Source organism: Macaca fascicularis, chromosome 17 (assembly GCF_037993035.2).
Source record: "Macaca fascicularis isolate 582-1 chromosome 17, T2T-MFA8v1.1".
Taxonomy (NCBI): domain Eukaryota; kingdom Metazoa; phylum Chordata; class Mammalia; order Primates; family Cercopithecidae; genus Macaca; species Macaca fascicularis.
In genome coordinates this window covers 63662171-63684663 of record NC_088391.1, presented here as the reverse complement: position 1 = coordinate 63684663, position 22493 = coordinate 63662171, and the positions used below count along the sequence as shown (strand labels likewise).

The 22493-nt window shown below is 39.7% G+C and overlaps 1 protein-coding gene across 1 annotated transcript; it reads left to right on the top strand.

Moving 5' to 3' along the window:
* Nucleotides 1-257: 257 nt before the first annotated feature.
* MZT1 (mitotic spindle organizing protein 1) lies at nucleotides 258-20050 on the top strand. The gene is made up of 3 exons (XM_005585988.4): nucleotides 258-379; nucleotides 9211-9356; nucleotides 18223-20050. The coding sequence occupies exons 1-3, from the start codon at nucleotides 301-303 to the stop codon at nucleotides 18244-18246; spliced, it is 249 nt and encodes an 82-aa protein (XP_005586045.2). The 5' UTR covers nucleotides 258-300; the 3' UTR covers nucleotides 18247-20050.
* The last annotated feature ends 2443 nt before the right edge of the window (nucleotides 20051-22493 follow it).

Genomic DNA, 22493 nt, shown 5'->3' with positions numbered 1-22493 from the left:
TCTTGGGCCAACCAGGGCACGGGGCTTGTGAGCGACTGGCCAATCGCGTCGTCCCGCCATCCGCGAACCAACCAATTGCACGGAGGCCGCGTAGAAAATTCGAATAGCAACTCCTCGCTCCACGTTCCGCGCAGAGGAACGAGGCTCCAAATTCAAATCAACGCAGCCTCACGCCGGCGGCGAGCGCGAGGGGCGGAGCCTGCCCGGCGTGAGCGGAGACGCGCCGTGTGATTGCCCGGGAGAGAGGAAGGCGCTCCAGTTCCGGGTCAGGCCCTTCTCACGCCTCCCTCGGCCTTAGCCATGGCGAGTAGCAGCGGCGCTGGGGGGGCGGCGGCGGCCGCGGGGGCGAATCTGAATGCGGTGCGGGAGACCATGGACGGTGAGTGTCAGTTGCGCTCCTTTTACCTTGCCTGCCTTCCCAGAGCCAAGGCCCCCAGGCGGAGCTGAGCCTGGGGAGGACTTCAGGTCCCCTTCGTGCCCCAAACGGCATCTTCGAAGATCTTTGGAAGGGACCTGCCAGGGCCGCAGGACTGATGGCCCTATCCCTTGAGAGTTGTCTCCGCCGCTGCGTAGTTTGTCGCGCGCGCCAGACGTTGCGGCCCCCTAGTCAGCCGGTTGCGCACCGCGTCCTTCTCGCGCGAATGCCGCGCCCCTTCTATCCCGCGTCCCAGGTCCGCCCTACCCGCCCGATCTCCTGCGGTGACAGCGCCACGCCCACCCCACCCAGTACACCCGTTCCCTCCTGCGCGCCGCGTCCCACCGGATTCCCGCGCAGGGCGCTTCGGGGGTCCCCAAGGTTGGGATCCTGGCGGGGACAGGGGCCAGGTGTTTGGTCACCGCTATGCCTCGTGTTCTTCGCACTTAAGTAGGCGGCCTTTAATATCCTGCGAATGATTAAGTTCCCCCCTTCGTCAGAATTATCCTAGTTTCCTCTTGAAGCGGGTGACGCCAGTGCCCAAGTGCTATGGGTGTCGCCTGTTTTCGGCCCTGGAGCCTACACAAGCTCTGGAGCCTACACAAGCCCTGGAGCCTACACAAGCGTTGCAGAACACGAAATTAGTGTCTTGCCGGTTACCTTCTCTCTACTCTCTAATGCCACTTTATAACCCTGTGGTGAGCTTGGACTAGATACTTAAACATTGAGCCTGTTTGTTTAAAATAAAATCCTGCCTCCGAGAGTTGTGAATATTTAAATAAGACAACCATGTAAAAATATATCAAAGATGATCAATTATTTTTATATTATTTCCGATGTCATCTCTCTTGTAGTCTCCTTTGTCTCCTTTTTACTCACATCCACCTGTATTATGAGTGTTTGATCGATGTTAAATGTCATTTGCAGTGGGCCTAGACGTTTTCCAGAGGCTACTTAAGTCAGCTTCCCTCTCTGTTAAAAGATAACCCTATGAAATTCTCACTCCTGTATCTCTTTCTCCTTCACTGTAGGCTTTTTTTTTTTTTTTTTTTTTTTTTTGAGATGGAGTCATGCTGTGGTTGCCCAGGCTGGAGTGCAGTGGCGCAACCTCAGCTCACTGCAACCTCCGCCTCCTGTGTTCAGGCAACTCTTCCCAGCCTCAGCCTCCGGAGTAGCTGGGATTACAGGTGTCCGCTACCACACCCGGCTAATTTTTTTTTATTTTTAGTAGAGACGGAGTTTCACCATGTTGGCCAGGTTGGTCTCGAACTCTTGACTTCAGGTGATCCACCCACCTGGGCTCCCAAAGTGCTAGGATTACAGGTGTGAGCCACCACCCCCGGCCTCATTTTCTTACATAGCCCCTGCAGAAGGGCTGCTGGCTTTTTCTGCACTGGCTGCTCGTTCCTTTTCAAAGAATTACATTTTTAGAGACTTTGCATCTAATTTTTCACTTGTTCAGTATCTACCTTGCTGTTTTTCTGAGAATGTTAATATTCAGCCTATTTTTCTATCCTTTTCGATGTATCAACACTTACTAGTTTTATTTTGTAAGTGAATTTATGCATGTGTATGTGTGTGTGTGTGTCTGTGTGTATAAAAATTTACTATCTTGTATGTTTCCTTGGAAAAAGGTAGAGTATAAGACCTCACTTCTAGCCTGTTTTCTTATGTTAGCTGTACTTAGGTTCCTTATGTATATGGTCGTAGGATCCTATTTGAATAGAAAACTCATATTTTCTCTCGGTGGAACCACTGATGTACAATTGAGAACTGATGATTTGTGTTGGCTACATCATCAAGATCTTTTCTGAGAAAACCTGGTGTAAAATGAAGATTATAGAGAGAATAAGAACATGAAAAAGTGAAGTAAAACAAAAAATGAAGGAGAGGGGATGTGGTGTTTCACAGTATTTAAATCAACCCGTGAGATCAAAAGTGAAATTTTCAAAACTTTGAGTACCATTTCTCCCCTCAATGGCAGGATTTGTGAACCCCCCTTTAAGTCATATGAATTGCAGAACTCTTGGCTACATTTGCGTTTTGATCATGAAATGGAAGGATTTTGTTAAAGACATGGGAGGCAGCAGGCTGACTTTGTATTAATCAGTTATCTGTGTAGCTCACTCTGAAAAGAACTATCCCTGCCTATTTAGAATACGGTCTGCATGAGATCTTTGCTTTCATCCTTATATCCTTAAAATTCTGCATTCTCTTAAAATAGTCGTGCCTTTTCAACAACACCCCCCGCCCAACCCACTGGGTATGGTTGCCTCCTTTGCTTTTCAGTTTTTTGATATGTTAGGTATTCTCTGTTGATTGCTTTATACTTTAATTTTTGTTTTCCTCTCAAATCATCCTATGCATCTGAATTTTAATTTTGATAGTTATTCCTTACGAGAGTCTTTATCATAACACTTACTTTTTTTTTTGAGACTGAGTCTGGCTGGAGTGTAGTGGCGTGATCTTGGCTTACTGCAACCTCTGCCTCCCAGGTTCAAGCTGGGGATAGGACCCAATTCTCCTGCCTCAGTCTCTGGAGTAACTGGGATTATAGGCGCCCGCCACCATGCCTGGCTAATTTTTGTATTTTTAGTAGACACAGGGTTTCACCATGTTGGCCAGGCTGATCTCGAACTCCTCACCTCAGGTGATCCACCCGCCTCGGCCTTCCAAGGTGCTGGGATTATAGACTTGAGCCACTGTGCCCGGCCTGTGGCACTACTTTAAATATATATATAAAGTAGTACTATACTTTAGTACTTATATATAGTATATATATAGTAGTACTATATATATACAGTACTTTAGTATATATATAGTAGTACTATATACATATACACTACTATATATAGTATATATATCTATACATACATATAGTAGTGTGTGCATATATATATAGTAGTATATATATTTGTAGTAGTAAGCTCAGGCACCTGTATTCCCAGCTGCTTGGGAGGCTGAGGCAGGAGAATCGCTTGAACCTGGGAGGCAAAGGTTGCCGTGAGCCGAGATTGCGCCACTGCACTGCAGACTGGGTGACAGAGCTAGACTCCATCTCAAAAAAAAAAAAAAAAAAAGGAAACACATTATAGAGAAAGGAGTTAAGAGAATCTATGGTATATATATTCCATTTGACTAGCACTGCAAGGCAGTGCCAGCAAAAGAAACAGGTAGTGCATGCTACCACCATCAATCCAGTTGCACATTTGAGAAAGAAATCTGGAAGTCTGTCTTGCTTTCTCACCTCCTCTGCCTCCTGTTCTTCACTAAGCTCTTTCAATTCTTGACTCATTTCAGGTTGGCTAAATATCTCCTGATCATACTACCCACCCGTCTTTTATCAAAATTGTGATATAACTGGACTTTTTAAAGATTCATTTGATACTCAGCCAAAAAGTCCTTAAATTGCAAATTTGATCTATTCATGTTCCTATTTTATATCTTCCAATAGCTTTCCACAGTTCTAAGATCTTCACTAGGACTTATCTCATATTTTATACCCATTCACCCCATTAATTACATTGCTTTCACAATAGCAGTTCAGGTCTGTGAATTTATTAAGTTCCCTCTAGTGTAGGAACCATCACACAAGCTGTTTTCTTTGCTCTCACCCATCACCCTTCCTCCTGCCTCTGTATTAGTCTGGTTGATTTCTTCTCACCTTTGATGTCTAAGTGAAATTGTAACTTCTTCAGACAAGTCTTTGCTAAACACTGTGTCCTTCCAAACTTGGTAAGATGCCCTTGTAATTTGTTTCAGAAGTATTCCACTCTTTTTCTTTATTTTACTTATATCTGGAATCAGTTATTACTTTAATGTCTATCTCTCCTCCTGGACTAATATCTGTGAGGACCGGGACCATATCTACCTTGTTCGTAACTGTATTTGCAGCAGTAGCATAATAGGCACAAAATACATACAGTTGCAGGTTGATTATCCCTCATCCAAAAACCTTGGGACATGTTTTGGATTTCAGATTTTTTTTTTTTAATATTTTCACATACATAATGAGATATCTTGGGGATGGGACCCAAGTCCAAACACAGAATTCATTTATGTTTTATATATGCCTTATACACATAGCCTGAAGGTAATTTTGTTTTATTCCCTCAGGGATGCCGAATGAGCTGTGTATTGAGCACCTGCATTTTGACTTTGATCCATTATATGAGCTGTGGAATTTTCCACTATGGTGTTATGTCAGTACTTAAAAAGTTTTGGATTTTGGAGCATTTCACATTTCAGATTTTGGGATTAGGAGTGTTCAACCTGTACTAATCATATAGTGGGCACTAAAGAAATAGTTTTTGATTACAGGTGATTTGTGAAAATAGGAAGTAAAAATAGGTGTCCATTTGAAAAGAAGGCTTAAAGAAGAAATACCGGAGATGAGATGAACTAAGAAAACAGCATTGAGTTATACGAAGGGAGGAGAAAAGCATGAACAAAGGCGTGAAGTCAGGAATAAGCATAGCCTTTATAGGTGGGGGGTCTACCATGAAGAGAACAAACTGGACAGAGAAGGGAGAGAATCAACTGAAAAACTGTTAGAAGCATCATAGAATTCATCAAGGTGACTGGTGATTAAAAAGTGTAATATGTAATGTTCCAGTATACTGATGGTAACCACTTAGAATGTACAAGGGCTAAGTAGAATCCATTTATGAAGACAGTCAAAAATAAAGTGAAGATTCAGTATGGTAGATTGAGCACTTGCTGAAACTCTAAGAATATAAAAATAATAGGAAATAGTAAGAAAATGTATCAGGATAGACCTGTTCAAAAGCAAGAAGGGAAGTCTCCGTTGATTAGGAAAAGAGAGGTTTCCCCCAAAAGAAAGGAGCACATGGGAACCACAACAGGGAATTGTCGGGAATAGAACCTGACAAAGCATGCTACCCTGCCTCACGGAAGCTGGGAGTCAGAAATGTGCCATTTGTCACAGCCAGAGATTGAGAAGCACCGTCCATGTGTTTTTTGGATCTGAACCAAAAATACTAAAAGGCCTGATCTAGAGGCCTAAGGCTAGGGTACAGCGTCCTATCTTAGAATGTGTCACCAGTCCAGGACACCTAAAATAAATCTATGGAGGATGAGTTTTCAGCCAAGAATGACAAAGCACGTAAGGTAGATGAAAACCATGAGCAACTAACGTGGAAAATGAAAAAGAGGGAAAGTGGTAGTAACAGGGAACTCTTTTATTGAGCCCTACCGTATGTCAAGCATCATTCCAAAGGACCGCAAGGCAGTTTCAGCAAAACAAACGGATACCATTCTCAGTGTATCCTTTAATTCTCACACTAATCCTTTAAAATAGGTACTCTTATCCTCACTTTAGAGAATGGTGAAATAAGGCACAGAGAGAGTAACTTGCCTACTAAATACTACAGCTAGAATTTGAACACAGGTAGTCTGGCTCTAGAGATCACACTCCTAACCACTATCTTTTGCTGCTTGCTTATACTTCAAGAAATAGAGATAATAGAGCAATCTCAAATACAGTTTAAGAATATAGCCTTAAATAGATGAAGGCAGGATCAACAGCTGTGAAATTAGTCACTATAAATAAGCATTTAGTTATAAAACAAGTGATTATGGGGAGAAATTGGAAATCTTAAAAGGTATTGAAATAAATTCAGCAGATAATGTGAATAACCAGCTGGATACAGCTGAAGAGCAAAGTATCAGTAAACCGGAATATCAGAACTGAAGAAATGAAAATGGGAAGGGCTGTCATCTTCCAGCCAAGATGGAGTAACAGAGATTAGATTTATGCTTCTGCTTGAAACAACCAAGTAAACTCATAAGCATACAGAACAATGGTTTTCAGGACACTGGACATCAGGCATCAGAGTACAGTGATCCCTTAGAGACAGGAAACAAGCAAAGTGATTTCTTGGGTTGCCCCAGCTCACTGCCTTCAGAGAGTTCCAGGCCTCAGTATAGCAGGGAGAACCCAGGCGGAACCCAGTGGACACACTAAAGTGAATTTAGAAGACTGAAGGAGTTTAGAAGACCCAGGAGACCAAGGCAGGTAGAGTTTGAGTAACAGTACCTGAGAGGGGAGAACTGCACAGAAAAAATGCTGGAGATCTGTAGAAGTGTGCCCCTTAGGTATTCAGAGCACTGATTAGCAGATGTGTGAGGAAAGTACTCAGAAAACTGGGAGGGTACCATCTAGAATGACTGGAGTGAACAGTGCACCATGCTTACACAGGGCTGAGGATAGTACCTGTAACTACCAGCCAGAATGGAAATCTTTGTAATTCATGAGACATTGGATAGAGTACTCAGAATTCTTACCTCAGTCGTAAGGGGAATAATTAGTCCTATGCTAAACAGGGCTCTGGTCCTGCCTAACAGATCTAAGAAGTAATACCTGAAAGAATCAAACCATTTCCAGATAACGGTATCTCATTCTAAAGCTCAAGAATATAGAAATACAAAAATATCCTGTACCTAAGTAAAATTCTGAGTACATGGCATCTAGTCAAAGATTACCAGGTATGCAAGGCAGAACAGTGTGACCCATGACGTGAAAAATTCAGTCAATTGTAATAAACATCCCCCCGATCACACAGATGTTAGAATTAGCAGACAAGGGCATCAGAACTATATTCTATATCTCCAAACAGTTTAGCAGACGCATGGAAGACATTTTTTTTTAACACTCAAATTGAACTACTTTTTTTGTTTGTTTTTCTTTTGAGACAGAGTTGCTCTTGTTACCCAGGCTGGAGTGCAGTGGCGCAATCTCGGCTCACCGCAGCCTTTACTTTCCGGGTTCGAGCAAGTCTCCTGCCTCAGTCTCACAAGTAGCTGGGATTAAAGACATGTACCACCTTGCCTGGCTAATTTTGTATTTTTAGTAGAGACGGGGTTTCTCCATGTTGATCAGGCTGGTCTCAAACTCCCGACCTCAGGTGATCTGCCCACCTTGGCCTCCTAGAGTGTTGGGATTACAGACGTGAGCCACTGCGCCCGATTCAAATTGAACTTCTAGGGATGAAAGTGAATATCTGATATGAAAAAAATGGGAGGGACCTATCTCATGAACATGATAAATACTGTAAGAATTTTCAGAAAGACTTAGACTTAAATTAATGGGTGACTAAATATTGATAACTTGTCCATTCTCCCAAAATAATATGTAGTTTTTATACAGTTAATCAGAATCCAATTTGAATTTGTTTTTAGAATTGATGAAAAATTTTAAGTTCATCCAAAGAATAAAAGGGCTTATATAAATGAAAGATAATGGAATGTTTACCCTACTACATGCAATATAAAGTTAGTAATTAAATGGTTGCCTTTACAAAAGATAGACATGTAACAAATTTGTAGGTATATGGGAATTTACTATGGATAAAGGTGGCATCTCAATTGGGTAGGGAAAACTTAGGTCATTCAATAAATTTTACTGGGGCAACTGGCTCATTTCTGGGAGGAAAAGTTAGATCCTATTTTCCACCCAAACTCCAGGGAGATAAATACTTATGGGGGGTATTGGGAAATAAACTTTCAAGTGCTGGAAGAGAATACTGGTGGATATAATCTTTGCGTGAGGAATAACTTTCTAAGCATAATGCCAAGGGGAAATGATATAGGAAACAGTAAATAATATGTTGACAGTTGACTTAAAATATTCTAAATACTCTCCGGGAAGCAATCATAAAACAAAATTCAGTGGAACCAGTGTACTTACAACCTGTAATGGAAGGGATTCAGAAAATCACTTTGGAAACCAACTTTCTCTGTTTGTGCTTCTCATGTTAAAGAGTTCTGGCCGGGCGCGGTGGCTCAAGCCTGTAATCCCAGCACTTTGGGAGGCCGAGTCGGGTGGATCACGAGGTCAGGAGATCGAGACCATCCTGACTAACACGGTGAAACCCCGTCTGTACTAAAAAATACAAAAGCTAGCCAGGCGAGGTGGCGGGCCCCTGTAGTCCCAGCTACTCGGGAGGCTGAGGCAGGAGAATGGCGTAAACCCGGGAGGCGGAGCTTGCAGTGAGCTGAGATCGGGCCACTGCACTCCAGCCTCGGTGACAGAGCGAGACTCCATCTCAAAAAAAAAAAAAAAAAAAAGACAAAGAGTTCTATCAACTACAATAAAATGTAGTACTATACAAATGAAGTTTAAAAAAATATAAAGTTTCATTTTTATTATTAGATTCAACAGACATGATTTACGCTGTCAAATTGTCATAAAAGTTTCTAAACACTTTTAAAGCCTTAAATATGTATATTACTTTTTTTTGACTATTGTACGTCAGTTGAGCAAATATGTATATTACTGACTGAAGAGTTGTACTTCTAGAAATGTATCCTAATGAAATAAGATTTAGTATGTACAGATTCTTATCAATATTTGAATGGGGGAAACATGAGAGCAGCCTAACTTTTAAAGTAACAGAGCAGTTAAATGTAGCGTTTCCATAAAATGGCACAATATGCAACTAACTCGTTAAACTGCATTTTAAAAGAATACTAAAAAATAAGCAAGCGTTCAGAATTATCCTAAGTATGGTAGATATGTGTTAGATATTAAATGAGTGCCAGAATATATACCAAGATGTAAAAGGCAGTTATGTGAAGGGAAGTCTAAGTTTATATTTAAGTTTCTAAAACTAAGTAAAGGCAAGAAAGTATTACATGCAGATTTCCAAAATCTGGGATGCTATGCTAATTCCTTGGTATTGTGCAGTGATATGTAAATTAATGAAAGTACTATATGCATATTTTTAAATGATGTAAGCCTTTTTTAAAAAGTTTCTTTTTGTTTCTTTTTTCAGTTCTGCTTGAGATTTCAAGAATTTTGAATACTGGCTTAGATATGGAAACTCTGTCTATTTGTGTACGGCTTTGTGAACAAGGAATTAACCCAGAAGCTTTATCGTCGGTTATTAAGGAGCTTCGCAAGGCTACTGAAGCACTAAAGGTTGGAGATTCCTATTACTTCATTCTAAATAAAGATGTTTTTATTTAGAAAAATGATTAATGATGAAGTTATGGGAAACATCCTGGCTAAACAAGGTTAAACTAACATCCAACACCACCAGGAGACCAGGAGCTTAATAGCGTATGTTCATATCATAAAAATTACTACTACCAGTCTGAGCACGGTGGCGCACGCCTGTAATCCCAGCACTTTGGGAGGCTGAGGCTGGCAGATCACAAGGTCAGGAGATCGAGAACATCCTGGCTAACATGGTGAAACCCCGTCTCAACTAAAAATACAAAAAAGTTAGGCGGGCATAGTGATGGGCGCTTGTAGTCCCAGCTCTCAGGAGGCTGAGGCAGGAGAATGGCATGAACCTGGGAGGCGGAGCTTGCAGTGACCCGGGATGGCGCCACTGCACTCCAGCCTGGGTGACAGAGCGAGACTCCATCTCAAAAAAGAAATTACTACTACCATGGACCATGTTACATTTTCCTAGAAGTTTCTGTTTTTAGAATTGTGCTATTTGTTGAGTAAAATTGTGCCTGCTCCAGAAGAGGTATATTCAAGTCCTAACCCCTGGTCCCAATGCATATGACCTTAGTTAGAAATAATGCCTTTGCAGATATAATCAAATTAAGATGAGGTCATCCTGGATTAGTGTAGATCCCAACCCAATGATTGGTAGCCTTATAAGACAAGAGAAATTTGGACACAAATAGCCAAGGAAAGTTAAGGATTTTCTGTGGCCACAAGAAGCTAGAAAGAGGCAAGGTAGGATACTCCACTAAAACTGTCAGAGAGCATGACCCAGCTAATACCTTGATTAATTATGTATAATATGTATGCATTTCTGGCCTTCAAACTGTAAATAGATTTTTGTTGTTTTAACCCACATAATGTGGTTACTTTGTTATGGCAGTCCCAGAAATCTGATACAGATTTTGGTACTGGGAAGTGGGGTGTTGCTGTAACAAATACTTAAAAGTGAGGATGTGGCTTTGGAATTAGGTATTGGATAGAGACTGGACAGTTTTAAGGTGCTTGATAGAAAAAGACTAGATTTCCTTGAAGAGGAACTGTTTGTAGAACTGGGAATGTTCAGGCAATTCTGGTGAGGGCTCAGAAAGAAGAGAAGAGAGCTATAGAGAAAGCTTCAGGGCTTTTTTGAGACTAACATTAGGATCAGAATGTTGCTAGAAATATAAATGTTAAAAGCACTTTTAGTGAAGACCCAGATGGAAATGGGGAACATTTATTGGACACTAAAAGAAAGGTGATCTTTGTTAGAAAGTGACAGAATGGGCCAGGCACAGTGGCTTACGCCTGTAATCCCAGCACTATGGGAGGCCAGGGTGGGTGGATCACCTGATTTCAGGAGTTCAAAACCAGCCTGACCAACATAATGAAACTCTGTCTCTACTAAAAATACAAAATTAGCCAGTTGTGGTGGCACATGCCTGTAATCCCAGCTACTTGGGTGGCCGAAGCAGGAGAATCACTTGAACCCGGGAGGCAGAGTTTGCAGTGAGCCAAGATTGCAACATTGCACTCCAACCTGGGCAATAAGAGCGAAACTCCATCTCAAAAAAAAAAAAAAAAAGAAAGAAAGTGACAAAATGTGGCTGAATTATGTTCTACTGTTGGAAGGAAAATAGAATATGTAAAAATGAACTAGGATATTTCTTTGAGGAAATTTCCAAGCAAATTGTGGAAGGTATAGCCTGATTTCTTTTTGTTGCTTAATAATGTGACACAAATGAGCAATTGAGTAAGGACCTGATAAGAGAAAAGGAACTAGCATTTGAGAATTTAGAAAATTCTCAGCCTCTCTGAATAACATGTTCTGGAGACAGGGCTAAGAGTGTGGCTAGACTTTTGTGAAGAGATTAGGTATGTGATAGAGCCAGTCAGCCATCTCAGCACAAACACTACCAGCTTGGACAGGATGAAGTGAAAGAAGGCTGTCAGATTACTGGGATTCCTCAGACAGGAAAGTGGCTGATAGAGCTGCTCAGCTGTGAGCCCATGTGTTATCCTTCAAGAAAAGGAAAAAGTGACTCCAAGAGTGCCTCAGGGACCAGAGGGCTGCTGCTGCCACCAGGCTCCCAGAGGGCCACCTTTTTTCAAATTCAAATTAACCACCTTTTAATTGCTCAGACTGGCAACTAAAAACATATCCTATTCTCTCTTGCACAGACTTTCTGATTTAAAAGCTTGTGATTTTATTTCCCTTTTTATTTAGCACTAACTCACTTTAAATACTGAAACTTTAAGTTAGTTCATCTTAAAACTTGTCCAAAATGTGGGCTCACAGAAAAGACAGTCAATGGAGGGGAAAACAAACAAACAAAACCTTCTGATACCTGATACAAAGTGAATTCTCTTTTTTCTTACCTTTAAGAAAACAACTATTTAAAACATGCAATTTACATATCTTTCTGATTATTTTCCAATGAGTTCTTTAGGTTTGTTTTTGTGCTTTTTAAAATCTCTTGATTATTGAATCTAACTAAAAAGGGTAAACCACATTTATAGAGCTAAAATGTATCATATAGAGAATATCTATGCAACCATCACTGCCAGCACCAGATAATCCCCCTTCTGCCCCCTCCCCAATCACTAACCTTTCCCTCTTGCACTCCCCTCTAGTAACTACTATCCTCACTTTTATGGTAGACTCTGTATTAGTCCATTCTTGAATTGATATAAAGAAATACCTGCTGGGCTTGGTAGCTCAAGCCAGTACAGGCTTGACACCCATTACTTTGGGAGGCTGAGTTGGGCAGAGCACTTGAGGTCAAGAGTTCAAGACCAGCCTGGCCAGCATAGTGAAACCCATCTCTACTAAAAATATAAAAATTAGCCAGGCATTATGGCAGGCACCTGTAATCCCAGCTGCTCAGAAGGCTGAGGCAAGAGAATCACTTGAACCCAAGAGGTGGAGGTGGCAGTGAGCCGAGATTCGCGCCACTGCACTCCATCCTGGGCGACCTAGGAAGACTTCGTCTTAAAATAAATAAATAAATAAACAAACCTGAGACCAGATAATTTGTAAAGAAAAGAAGTGTAATTGGCTCATGGTTTTACAGGCTGCATAGAAAGCATAGTGGCATCAGCTTCTGGGGAGGCCTCAGGAAGGTTACAATCATTGTGGAAGGCAAAGGGGGAGAAGGCACGTCATGTTGCAAAAGCAGGAGCGAGAGAGTGAGGTGCCACATAGCTTTATGTAATCAGAACTCTTAAGAATTCACTCACTATAGTGAGTACAGCACCAAGCGAATGGTGCTAAACCATTCATGAGGGATCTGCCCCCATGAATCAGTCAACTCCCACCATGCCCCACCTCCAACATTGGGGATTACATTTCAAAGTGAAATTTGGGTGGGGACGCACATCCAAACTATCATTCCCTCGCTGGCCCTTCCCAGATCTCATGTGTTCTTCTTACATTGCAACATACAATCATGCCTTCCCAACAGTCCCCCAAAGTCTTAACTCATTCCAACAATAACTCAAAAGTCCAAAGTTCTGAGACAAGGCAAGTCCCTTCCACCTATGAGCCTATAAAATCTAAAACAAGTTATTTACTTCCAAGATACAATGGGATTATAGACATTGGGTAAACATTTCCATCCCCAAAGCGGCGGAAATTAGCCAAATGAAAGAGGCTACAGGCCCCAAACAAGTTCCAAACCCAGCAGGGCAGTCATTAAATCTTAAAGCTCCAAAACAATCTCCTTTGACCCTGTGTCTCACATGCAGGACACACTGGTGGGAGGGGTGTGCTCCCAAGGCCTTAAGAAGCTCTGCCCCTGTAGCTTTACAGGGTTAAGCCCCCGCAACTGCTCTTATGGGCTGGCATTGTTGAGTGCCTACAGCTTTTCATGGCTCAGGGTACAAGCTGTCAGTGGATCTACCATTCTGGGGTTGGAGGATGGTGGCCCTCTTCTCACAGCTCCATTAGGCAATGCCCCAGTGAGGACTTCGTGTGGGGGCTCTAACTCCATATTTCCCCTCTGCACTACCCTAGTAGAGGTTCTCCATGAGGGCTCCACCCCTGAAGCAGACTTATGCTTAGATACCCAGGCTTTTCCATATATCCTCTGAAATCTAGGTGGAGGCTGCCAAGCCTCAGCCCTTGTACTCTGTGCACCCACAGGCTTGACACCACATGGAAGTCACCAGGGCTTATGGCTTGGATCCTCTGAAGCAGAGTCCTGAGCTATACCTGGGCCACTTTGAGTCATGGCTGGAGCTGGAGTGTCTGGGATGCAAGGAACAATGTCCCAAGGCTGTGGAGGGCTGCAGGGCCCTGAGCCTGGTCCATAAAACCATTCTATCCTAGGTCTCAGGGCCTGTAATGGCAAGGGCTGCCTCTTAGGTCTCAGAAATGTTGTCTAGGCCTTTTACCCATTATCTTGGCTGTCAGCACTTGTCTCCTATTTAGATTCGGAAATTTCTCTAGCAAGTGGTTACTTTGCAACCCCCTTGAGTTCTCCTGAAAGTGGGCTTTTCTTTTCTACCACATGGACGGGTTGCACATTTTCTAAACTTTTATGCTCCGCTTCCCCTTTAAGTATAAGTTCCAGCCTTAGGTTATTTCTTTGCTCATGCAGCTGAGCATATGCTGTCAGAAGCAGCCATGTGACATATTGAACACTTTGCTGCTTAGAAATTTCTTCCACCAGATACTCTAAATCACTCTCAAGTTCAGACTTCCACAGAACCCTAAGACATGGACACAATGCAGCCAAGTTCTTTGCTAAAGCATAACATGCATGACCTTTGCTCTAGGTCCTGATACTAGGCCTCGGAGCCTGTCATGAGAAGGGCTGCCTCTTAGATCTCTGAAATGCTGTCTAGGCCTTTTACCCATTATCTTGGCTATCAGCACTTGTCCCCTATTTAGATACAGAAGTTTCTTTTTTAACTCAAACCTATGGCTTTCATATGGCAGAAAGAAAAATAACTGAATAACAAGAATAGCTGATATTTATATGAATACTTTTCTCATCTAGACCGTATGTTCTACAGGCTTTACTGGCATTATCTCTATCATTACAACAGTGATAACTACTACAGTTTGAGCATTCGTAATCTGAAAATCCAACATGCTCCAAAATCTGACATACTTTGAGTACCAACATGACACTCAAAGGAAATCCTTATTGGAGCATTTCAGATTTTCTAATTAGGGATGCTCAGTCAACAAGTACAGTCAGTCCTCTTATATTTGTGGGTTCTGTATCCATGGATTCAACCAGCTGTGGATCAAAAGTATTTGGGGAACAAGGGGAAAGATGGTTGTGTCTGTACTAAAAATGTACAGACTTTTTTTCTTGTCATGACTCCCTAAACAATACAGGATAACAACTATTTACATAGCGTTTACATTGTATTAGGTATCACAACGAATCCAGAGATGATGTAAAGTATATGGGAGTATACGTGTGGGTTATATGCAAATACTATGCCCTTTTATATAAAGCATTTGAGCATCTGCGGACTTTAGTATCTATGTGGTGGGTGACATGGGGAGTCCTGAAACTAATAATTCACCATGGATACCAAGGGACAACTTTAATGCAAATTTTCCAAAATTTCAGGACATCTGAAATCAGAAACAGTTCTGGTCCCAAGCATTTCCAACAAGGGATACTCATCCTATGCTACTGTTAGTAGTTTACTGCTAAGGAAACTGCAGCTTATGGTGACTAATTTACTTACCTCAAGAGCTTTACAGTTAGTGATTGACTTGAGATTTGAACTTGGGCTCTCTGACTTCAGAGCTGTTTATTTAACTACTAAGTTTTCTCCTCCAGTAAAATCTCAAGAATACCTGAGCCAGCAGTTTAGGAAAAGATGAAGTTGTTGTTAGAAACAAAACAGTCATTGGGCTTTAGCATGGGCACATTCCCTGACTTAATATTATCTAATAACTCTTTTAATAAAAATAAAAAAGAGTATTATAGTATTTTATCAGTGTATTTCCAAAATTTTTGAGGGAAGGAATTATTTAGTACACATCTGCCACAACTGTAAGAGTTTTTGTTTTACTGTGCTTGAGTTTGAAAGGGAATTAATATAATAGGAAGATACTTTTGTACTACAGTTTGAGTGCGTGTAAGAGAAACAGAGTCAAATAAACCTATCTGAGGCAGGTGACTGACAAGTGCTTTGGCATAGCATTTTCTTAGGCAAAATATAAGCTGAGATATTAGGATAGGCAGTTCAGAAATGCCAATTTAACACAGCTTTTTCAGCTTTTAGCATACTGGTTATTCTGCATCCAGTAGGCCATAATGAGATGTGGGAGGTAAAAATCAGTAATTAAGATACACAGAATCAGAAAGTGTTGACTATTTGAATGGAAAATCTGTCTCTTATATACACGAAGCCTCTTAAAATGCATTTCTCCTATGATCTAGAAACAGTATAGCAACATCTCAATAAAACCAGGGTGTTTCAGCTAGGCGTGCTGGCTCACACCTGTAATACCAGCACTTTGGGAGGCCAAAGCAGAAGGATCACTTGAAGCCAGGAGTTTAAGACTGCCTTGGGCAACATGGCGAGACTCCGTCTCTACAAAACATTTATTTTAATTACACACCTGTAGTTCTGGTTGTTCAGGATGGCCTGAGCTCAGGCATTTGAGGCTGCAGTAAGCTTTGATTGTGCCACTGCATTCTAGCCTGGGCAACAGAGTGAAAAATAACAACAGCAACAACTAGGGAGTTTCTAGCAAACAAGTGTTTATTAGAACTTTTTTTTTTTTGAAGTAATTTACATAATCTGTATAATTTTTATGAAAGTAATGCATCCTTATAATTTTAAGATATTTAATTCAGAAAATACAAAAAATAAAAAGAAATCACTCAAGATTACCAAAGAGATAACCTGCAATAATGTTTGGTGAACATCATTCCAGATAGTATCATGCTATTTTTTTTTTTTTTTTGAGACGGAGTCTCACTCTGTCGCCCAGGCTGGAGTGCAGTGGCCGGATCTCAGCTCACTGCAAGCTCCGCCTCCCGGGTTCACGCCATTCTCCTGCCTCAGCCTCCCGAGTAGCTGGGACTACAGGCGCCCGCCACCTCGCCCGGCTAGTTTTTTGTATTTTTAGTAGAGACGGGGTTTCACCGTGTTAGCCAGGATGGTCTCGATCTCCTGACCTCGTGATCCGCCCGTCTCGGCCTCCCAAAGTGCTGGGATTACAGGCTTGAGCCACCGCGCCCGGCCCATCATGCTATTTTAAAAGTAAAAGTGTTATATGTGATTTCAGTGAATTGAAAAAGAATAACTCATCAGTTTGCTTCTCCCTGGATTAAAGTCTGTTCTCTCTTATTGCCATTTGGGACAGACTTGGGGAGCTGGTGGATTTAGAGCTACACTGAGCCACATCTGCCTTTCCTTGACCACCCTTTTATTGGCTTTACACCCATAAGGTTCTTCTCCTTGCCTTGTGTGATTGCTGCTCATGAACTTCTCTCTCTCTCTTTTTTTTTTTTTTGTTAATTTCTTTTGGTTTTAAAATTAAGGTAAAGAGAAGTTGTTCCTGCTGTGTTCTATTTTTATCTAGAATTCCTGGTATTTAGAATTTCACTGTATGGTATTTATTTTCTCTTTTTTGGAATATGTAGAATAACAAATCAAGGGTATCTTGAAATGTTGCAAAAAACTGTTAGTCTCAGACATTGCTTTTTTCTTTTCCTCTTTGGTTGACTGTGTAGAAAATAGTAACTTTTTTGTTAATTTTTTTGCTTTTTACTTTCACAGATTTGTATATTGATGTGGTCTAAGTCATTTATAGTAAAAGTAGCTAGCTATGTATCTCCCTAATTACATAAGTTACTCAACAGCAGTAATGAGCATCTCCTTATGCGCATCTCCCGCAGCATAAATAGGACTGTTAATTAAGTGCATTTCATTAGTGATTCTTTATTGACATTGAATTTTTATATTATCTCCGTAGTGCTAGGATTTATGTGTAAGCATCATCTACATATTTTAATTTGAGCAGTTCTGAGCACAACCTACTTTCCTGTATCTTCTATTTTAGTACCCCATTGTCTTAAGTTATACCATTATGGTGGAGTCCTGTGGACTAACCCTTGCCCTTTCTCTTATAGATGTCCTGGACTGTTAGTAAAATACTAATACTTTAGTGTAAATCTGTGATGTGTCTCTGTGTAAGTAGGTCTTATAAAAAGGAGTTGGAAAGGTAAATGAATTAAAAGACTAATACGTATTTCTAAACTTAAACTTATTTAAAATTATATCTTTTTGTATTGACATTAAGAAATTTTTTAGGTAGGATAATAAATAGTATGGTGATTTGTTTAAGTCTCTAGAAATAACGTATCAAAGCATTTATTGATGATATGGTATCTTGGAATTTCTTCAGAATCACCTAGGAAAGAATAGTAGTTAGGGTGTAGATGAGACAGGATTAGATAAGATGTTCATTATTCATCTTTTGCTCTTGTTCTCTCCGCCTTGTAGCATGAAAGGTCTTTTTCATTCTTAATCCCTTTTACTAAAATGAAACATACAGAAACAGACAAACTAATGAAGTCTGTGGGAACAGGTCTGCCATAGGTTAATGTTTCAAGTAGCATTATGTTTTATATGCTTTTAACCATTATTTTATTCCACTGTTAGCCTGTGGACTGATAGCTGTACATTCAAAAGGTAGTCCTGATGTATAGCAAAACATGAAAAGCACTGCATTACCATGATAAAAGTGGTTCTGTTATATGGGGAATAGTTGTTTGTTAATGACAGTGCAGTATTGACAAATTTATCTTCATGATGCCTCTTTTTGCATGGTTTTATTGTAATGAATCTTACTTTCTTGTTCTAGGCTGCTGAAAATATGACAAGCTGACTTTCTGGAGAAATTCTGATGAGATATGTCAAGCTGTGCGAGAGGATTTGAAGATGGCATTGTAGTTGAGAATGTACAATGAAATTACTGCATGCAGCAGTGTAGAAAAATTTTCCTTTTTAAAAGAATTATAAAACCGTAGCTTTATAAATCAGTGGAAAGTGACTTACAGAGAGAACTATCAGATGTGTTTACATCACATCTTATTCACTTTTTTTTAATGGCTCTAATGCTTTGGCATTGCTATGTTCATATTTATATATTCCTTATTTATAGCTCTGATGGCTTTAATTTTCTAAGCAGTCTGTCTATCAGATGTGCACATCTGCTGTGCCTGGTTGAAGTATAGTAGAACCCATCAGTAGTAATGTGTAGTAGTTATGACTTGTTGACATTTCCATTATAAACTTTAATTTTGAATTGTTTATGCATTATAACTGTGGATTTATATTGTATTGGGCTGAAAGCTGACAGGATTTCAGCCACCATTCGTGAATTTTGATTTAGATTCATTATTATATCAGAATCTTGTTTTTTAAAATAAGAGCATGGAAAACATTTCTTGTAATCTGCTCCTTAACAAAGAATTTTTAGTTTTTTAAACAGTTTGTTGGGCAGCTAATAATGTGAACCAGGTCATTTTTGTATTGAGTAAAAAATTAAACTTTGAGAAACTTGGATTTTAAAAGTAATGACAATGCTTAGGTTAGTATTATTTGTAATTTGAGTCATTTACATCTAATGAGAATGTTAGTTGAGAATGTTTTCTTAAAGTTTTATACCCTATAGAGGACTAAAAAAATAACTTGTAAAATGAAACATAGCAAACGTGCAAAATTCCTAGTTACTTTTATTACATAAAAGTAATTTTAGTGCTTACCTAATAAATCTTGAATGGTTATTTAATAAATTATTAGATGGGTGATGTGTTTCAAAAGATATTTGCTATTTTTTGAAGAAATAAGGATTTGCAGTCATTAAACAAAACTAAACAATCAAATGTTCTGTATTAGGAATCTTAAGTATGGGTTTTTGTTTGTCATTATTTTTGCTCTTAAAATTTTAACTCATCAAGTGAAGATTCAAAAACAAATTTTATAAAATGTAGAATAGTATTGATTCTGTTCCTGTAACAGAATCTCAGTGGAGTTTTTTTTGCAAAACTAATATGGATTTAATCTGATGTTATTATTTCTTAAATTTTAGATTTTGTTGGGTACCATTTATATGATTGTACAAGCATTCACTCTTTAGTAGCATTTTTTGTTTTTCAGACAAGCTGAAGAGGTTTTATTAAGATTTAGTAATACTTAAATAGCAACCTTCTCTGCTATTTTTTTTTTTAATCTAGAATTTTGACCATTTTGACTCTTTAAATGTCTGGCATCTTTACCAAGTAAACTTGGAAGGTCTGTTACTGGTGAAACAGGTTGAGGAGACAGTAGGAATTTGTAAAAAGTCGTTTGATTGATAATAAACACTACAAATACTATGTGTTATTTATAAAATCATAAATAATACTTTTGTCAAACTCCAAAATTTGTATATACTTCCAGACCATAAGAGTTGATAGTATTATTTATGACTTTGTAGATTAAGTTATTTATGAATGAAACAAAGCAGGAAAATACATTGTGAAGGGATCGTGTTTACAGAGGACTTCTTTAATGTGTCACATTTTAAAAATGTAAACATATATTTTTAATGCACACTTAAGTAATATTTAAGAAACTAAACAAAATAATGATACAATTGCAGTGTTGTGCTTGTTGTCAGTGACAAAAATAAAACCATTTTGGTGGTATTGGCCTGTACTTTTGTTTTAATATATGCTTTTGTTAATTCAACTTGTGTTTCTATAGGACAAAAGATACAGAACATAAAATTTACCATTTTAACCTTTTTTTTTTTTTTTTTGAGGTGGAGTCTCACTCTGTCGCCCAGGCTGGAGTGCAGTGGCATGATCTTGGCTCACCACAGCCTCTGCCTCCTGGGTTCAAACTATTCTCCTGCCTCAGCCTCCCGAGTAGCTGGGATTACAGGCACCTGCCACCACACCTGGCTAATTTTTTGTGTTTTTAGTAGAGGCGGAGTTTCACCATGTTGGCCAGGCTGGTCTCAAACTCCTGACCTCAGGTGATCTGCCCACTTCAACTTCCCAAAGTGCTGGGATTATAGGCATGAGCTACAATGCCCAGCCCTTTTTAACCGTTTTTAAGTTTCATAGTTCAGTGACATCCAGAATATTCATACTGTATTGTAACTGTCACTATTGTCCATCTCTAGAACGTTCTTATTATCCTAAACTGAAACTCTGTACCTATTTAGCAATAACTCCCCATTGCTTCCTCCTCCCAGCCCCTGATAAACAGTTTCCTACTTTTTTGTCAATGAATTTGACTATTCTAGATACCTCATCTAAGTGGAATCATATTTGTCCTTTTGTGTTTGTCTTATTTTATACAGCATGTCTTCAAGATCTGTCCATGTTATAACATGTATCCAGATTTCCTCTTTAAGGATGGTATTCTTTTATATATATGGTGGACATTTGGGTTGTTTCTACCTTTTGTCTATTCTGAAAAGGCTATTCACAATAGCCACAATGTTATGGACATTCGTATACAAATAACTGTTCAGGTCCTTGTCAGTTCTTCGGAGTGTACACACAGAAGTGGAACTGCCAGCTTTTAAACTGTTTTTTTGAAGTTTGACTTTAATTCCTTAGGCATTAGAGAAAGAAGGAGACATGGTCAAGCTTGTTTTGGGAGTTGTTTCGCTAGTGACATGTAGGCTTGATTTGAGCAGGGAGAGGTTAGAAGCAGAGACTAGTTAGAACACTATGACAGTAACCCAGGCCTCAATGCTCACATCTGAGTAGGTTCAAGAGACACTACAAAAAATAAAAAACATGGGACTTAATGGCAGGTTATGGGGAAAATAGAGAAGAAAATAAGGTGACTGAGTTTCTAAACCTGGGTAACAAAGATAGCAGCAAACAGAAATCAAGAAGGGAATATAATTTTCCTGGAAAAAATGATTTTTATTTAAAGAATATTGTGTTTAACATATATATTAAATCTTAAACCTTGCCAATCTTCCAAAGACCATTGCCCATCTCCATTTTTTGTCCTACAGCATTACCACTCTCTAACATAGTATACAATTTGCTTAGTTATATCTATTAATATAAGCAAATACACCACTACCCAAAAGTCCCACAAGGGCGGGGATTTTTCTGTGTTGTTTCCATCGGTGTAGCTTAAGTATCTTGAACAGTGCTTAGCATGTAATAAATGCTCAATAAATACATGTTGGCTGAATGAATGGATAGACTGGGCATCCAGGAAACAACATGTACTACGTGGTTGGAAAATAACTAACATTGAGAACTTGCTGCATGCAAGGCACTGGTTTTGGTCTTTTAATAGATCAAATTGTTTAACCTTTAGGCTTACGGCAACCACAAGGGATAGATAGCATCATCCTATTATAGGTCAGGAAGCTGAGGCACGAAGTGGTATATAACTTAAATCTCAGAAGTGGTAGAGCCAGGATTTGAATGCTGGCAAACTGAGTGTGGAGCCCACACACCTTAGTGCCTGTTACTATACATCATCTCATGGGATGAAGAAGCATAGTTGGCAAAGGAGATGAAGGAGATTGAAAATCAGATGGCCAAAGTGGTAGTTGAAGCGCTGGATGTAGATGCTGAGAATTTAATAGAAGACTAGTGACAGATGCTTCTCTTTCCCAGGATGGTCCCATTCTTACGGAATATATCATTGATGATGGTAGGCTGGTGAAGTTTTGTAGCATCTCAGCAGATCTATATTACTGCTTTTTAATTACAACAATGTAAAGAAATAACAGGTTAAAGTCATTCCCTTTCCAGAGGTGCTATACTAGAGAAACCCAGTTCTAACAACAACAGCATCTCTTATGAAATTCCCTCTTGGGGCTCATATATACCAGATTGGAGTATTGTAAATGTTGTAAAAAAGATGATGCATGTGACAGCCCTAAATAGCAGTCTCAGGAAATCTGTTAACAAGTGACACTGTCCATTAGAATAGGGCAGTTTTTTTTTTTTTTTTTAACAGTTCAGAGGTCTTTTATTTTAACACCTATTATGCCTTGAATTCATTGGGAATAGGTTCTAGCAGCTCAGACTCCTTCCCACTGGTTCTCACAAAGTGCTTCTCCGGGTGGAGCAGGCTGGTGCTTCAGTTGCACCTAAGTACCTT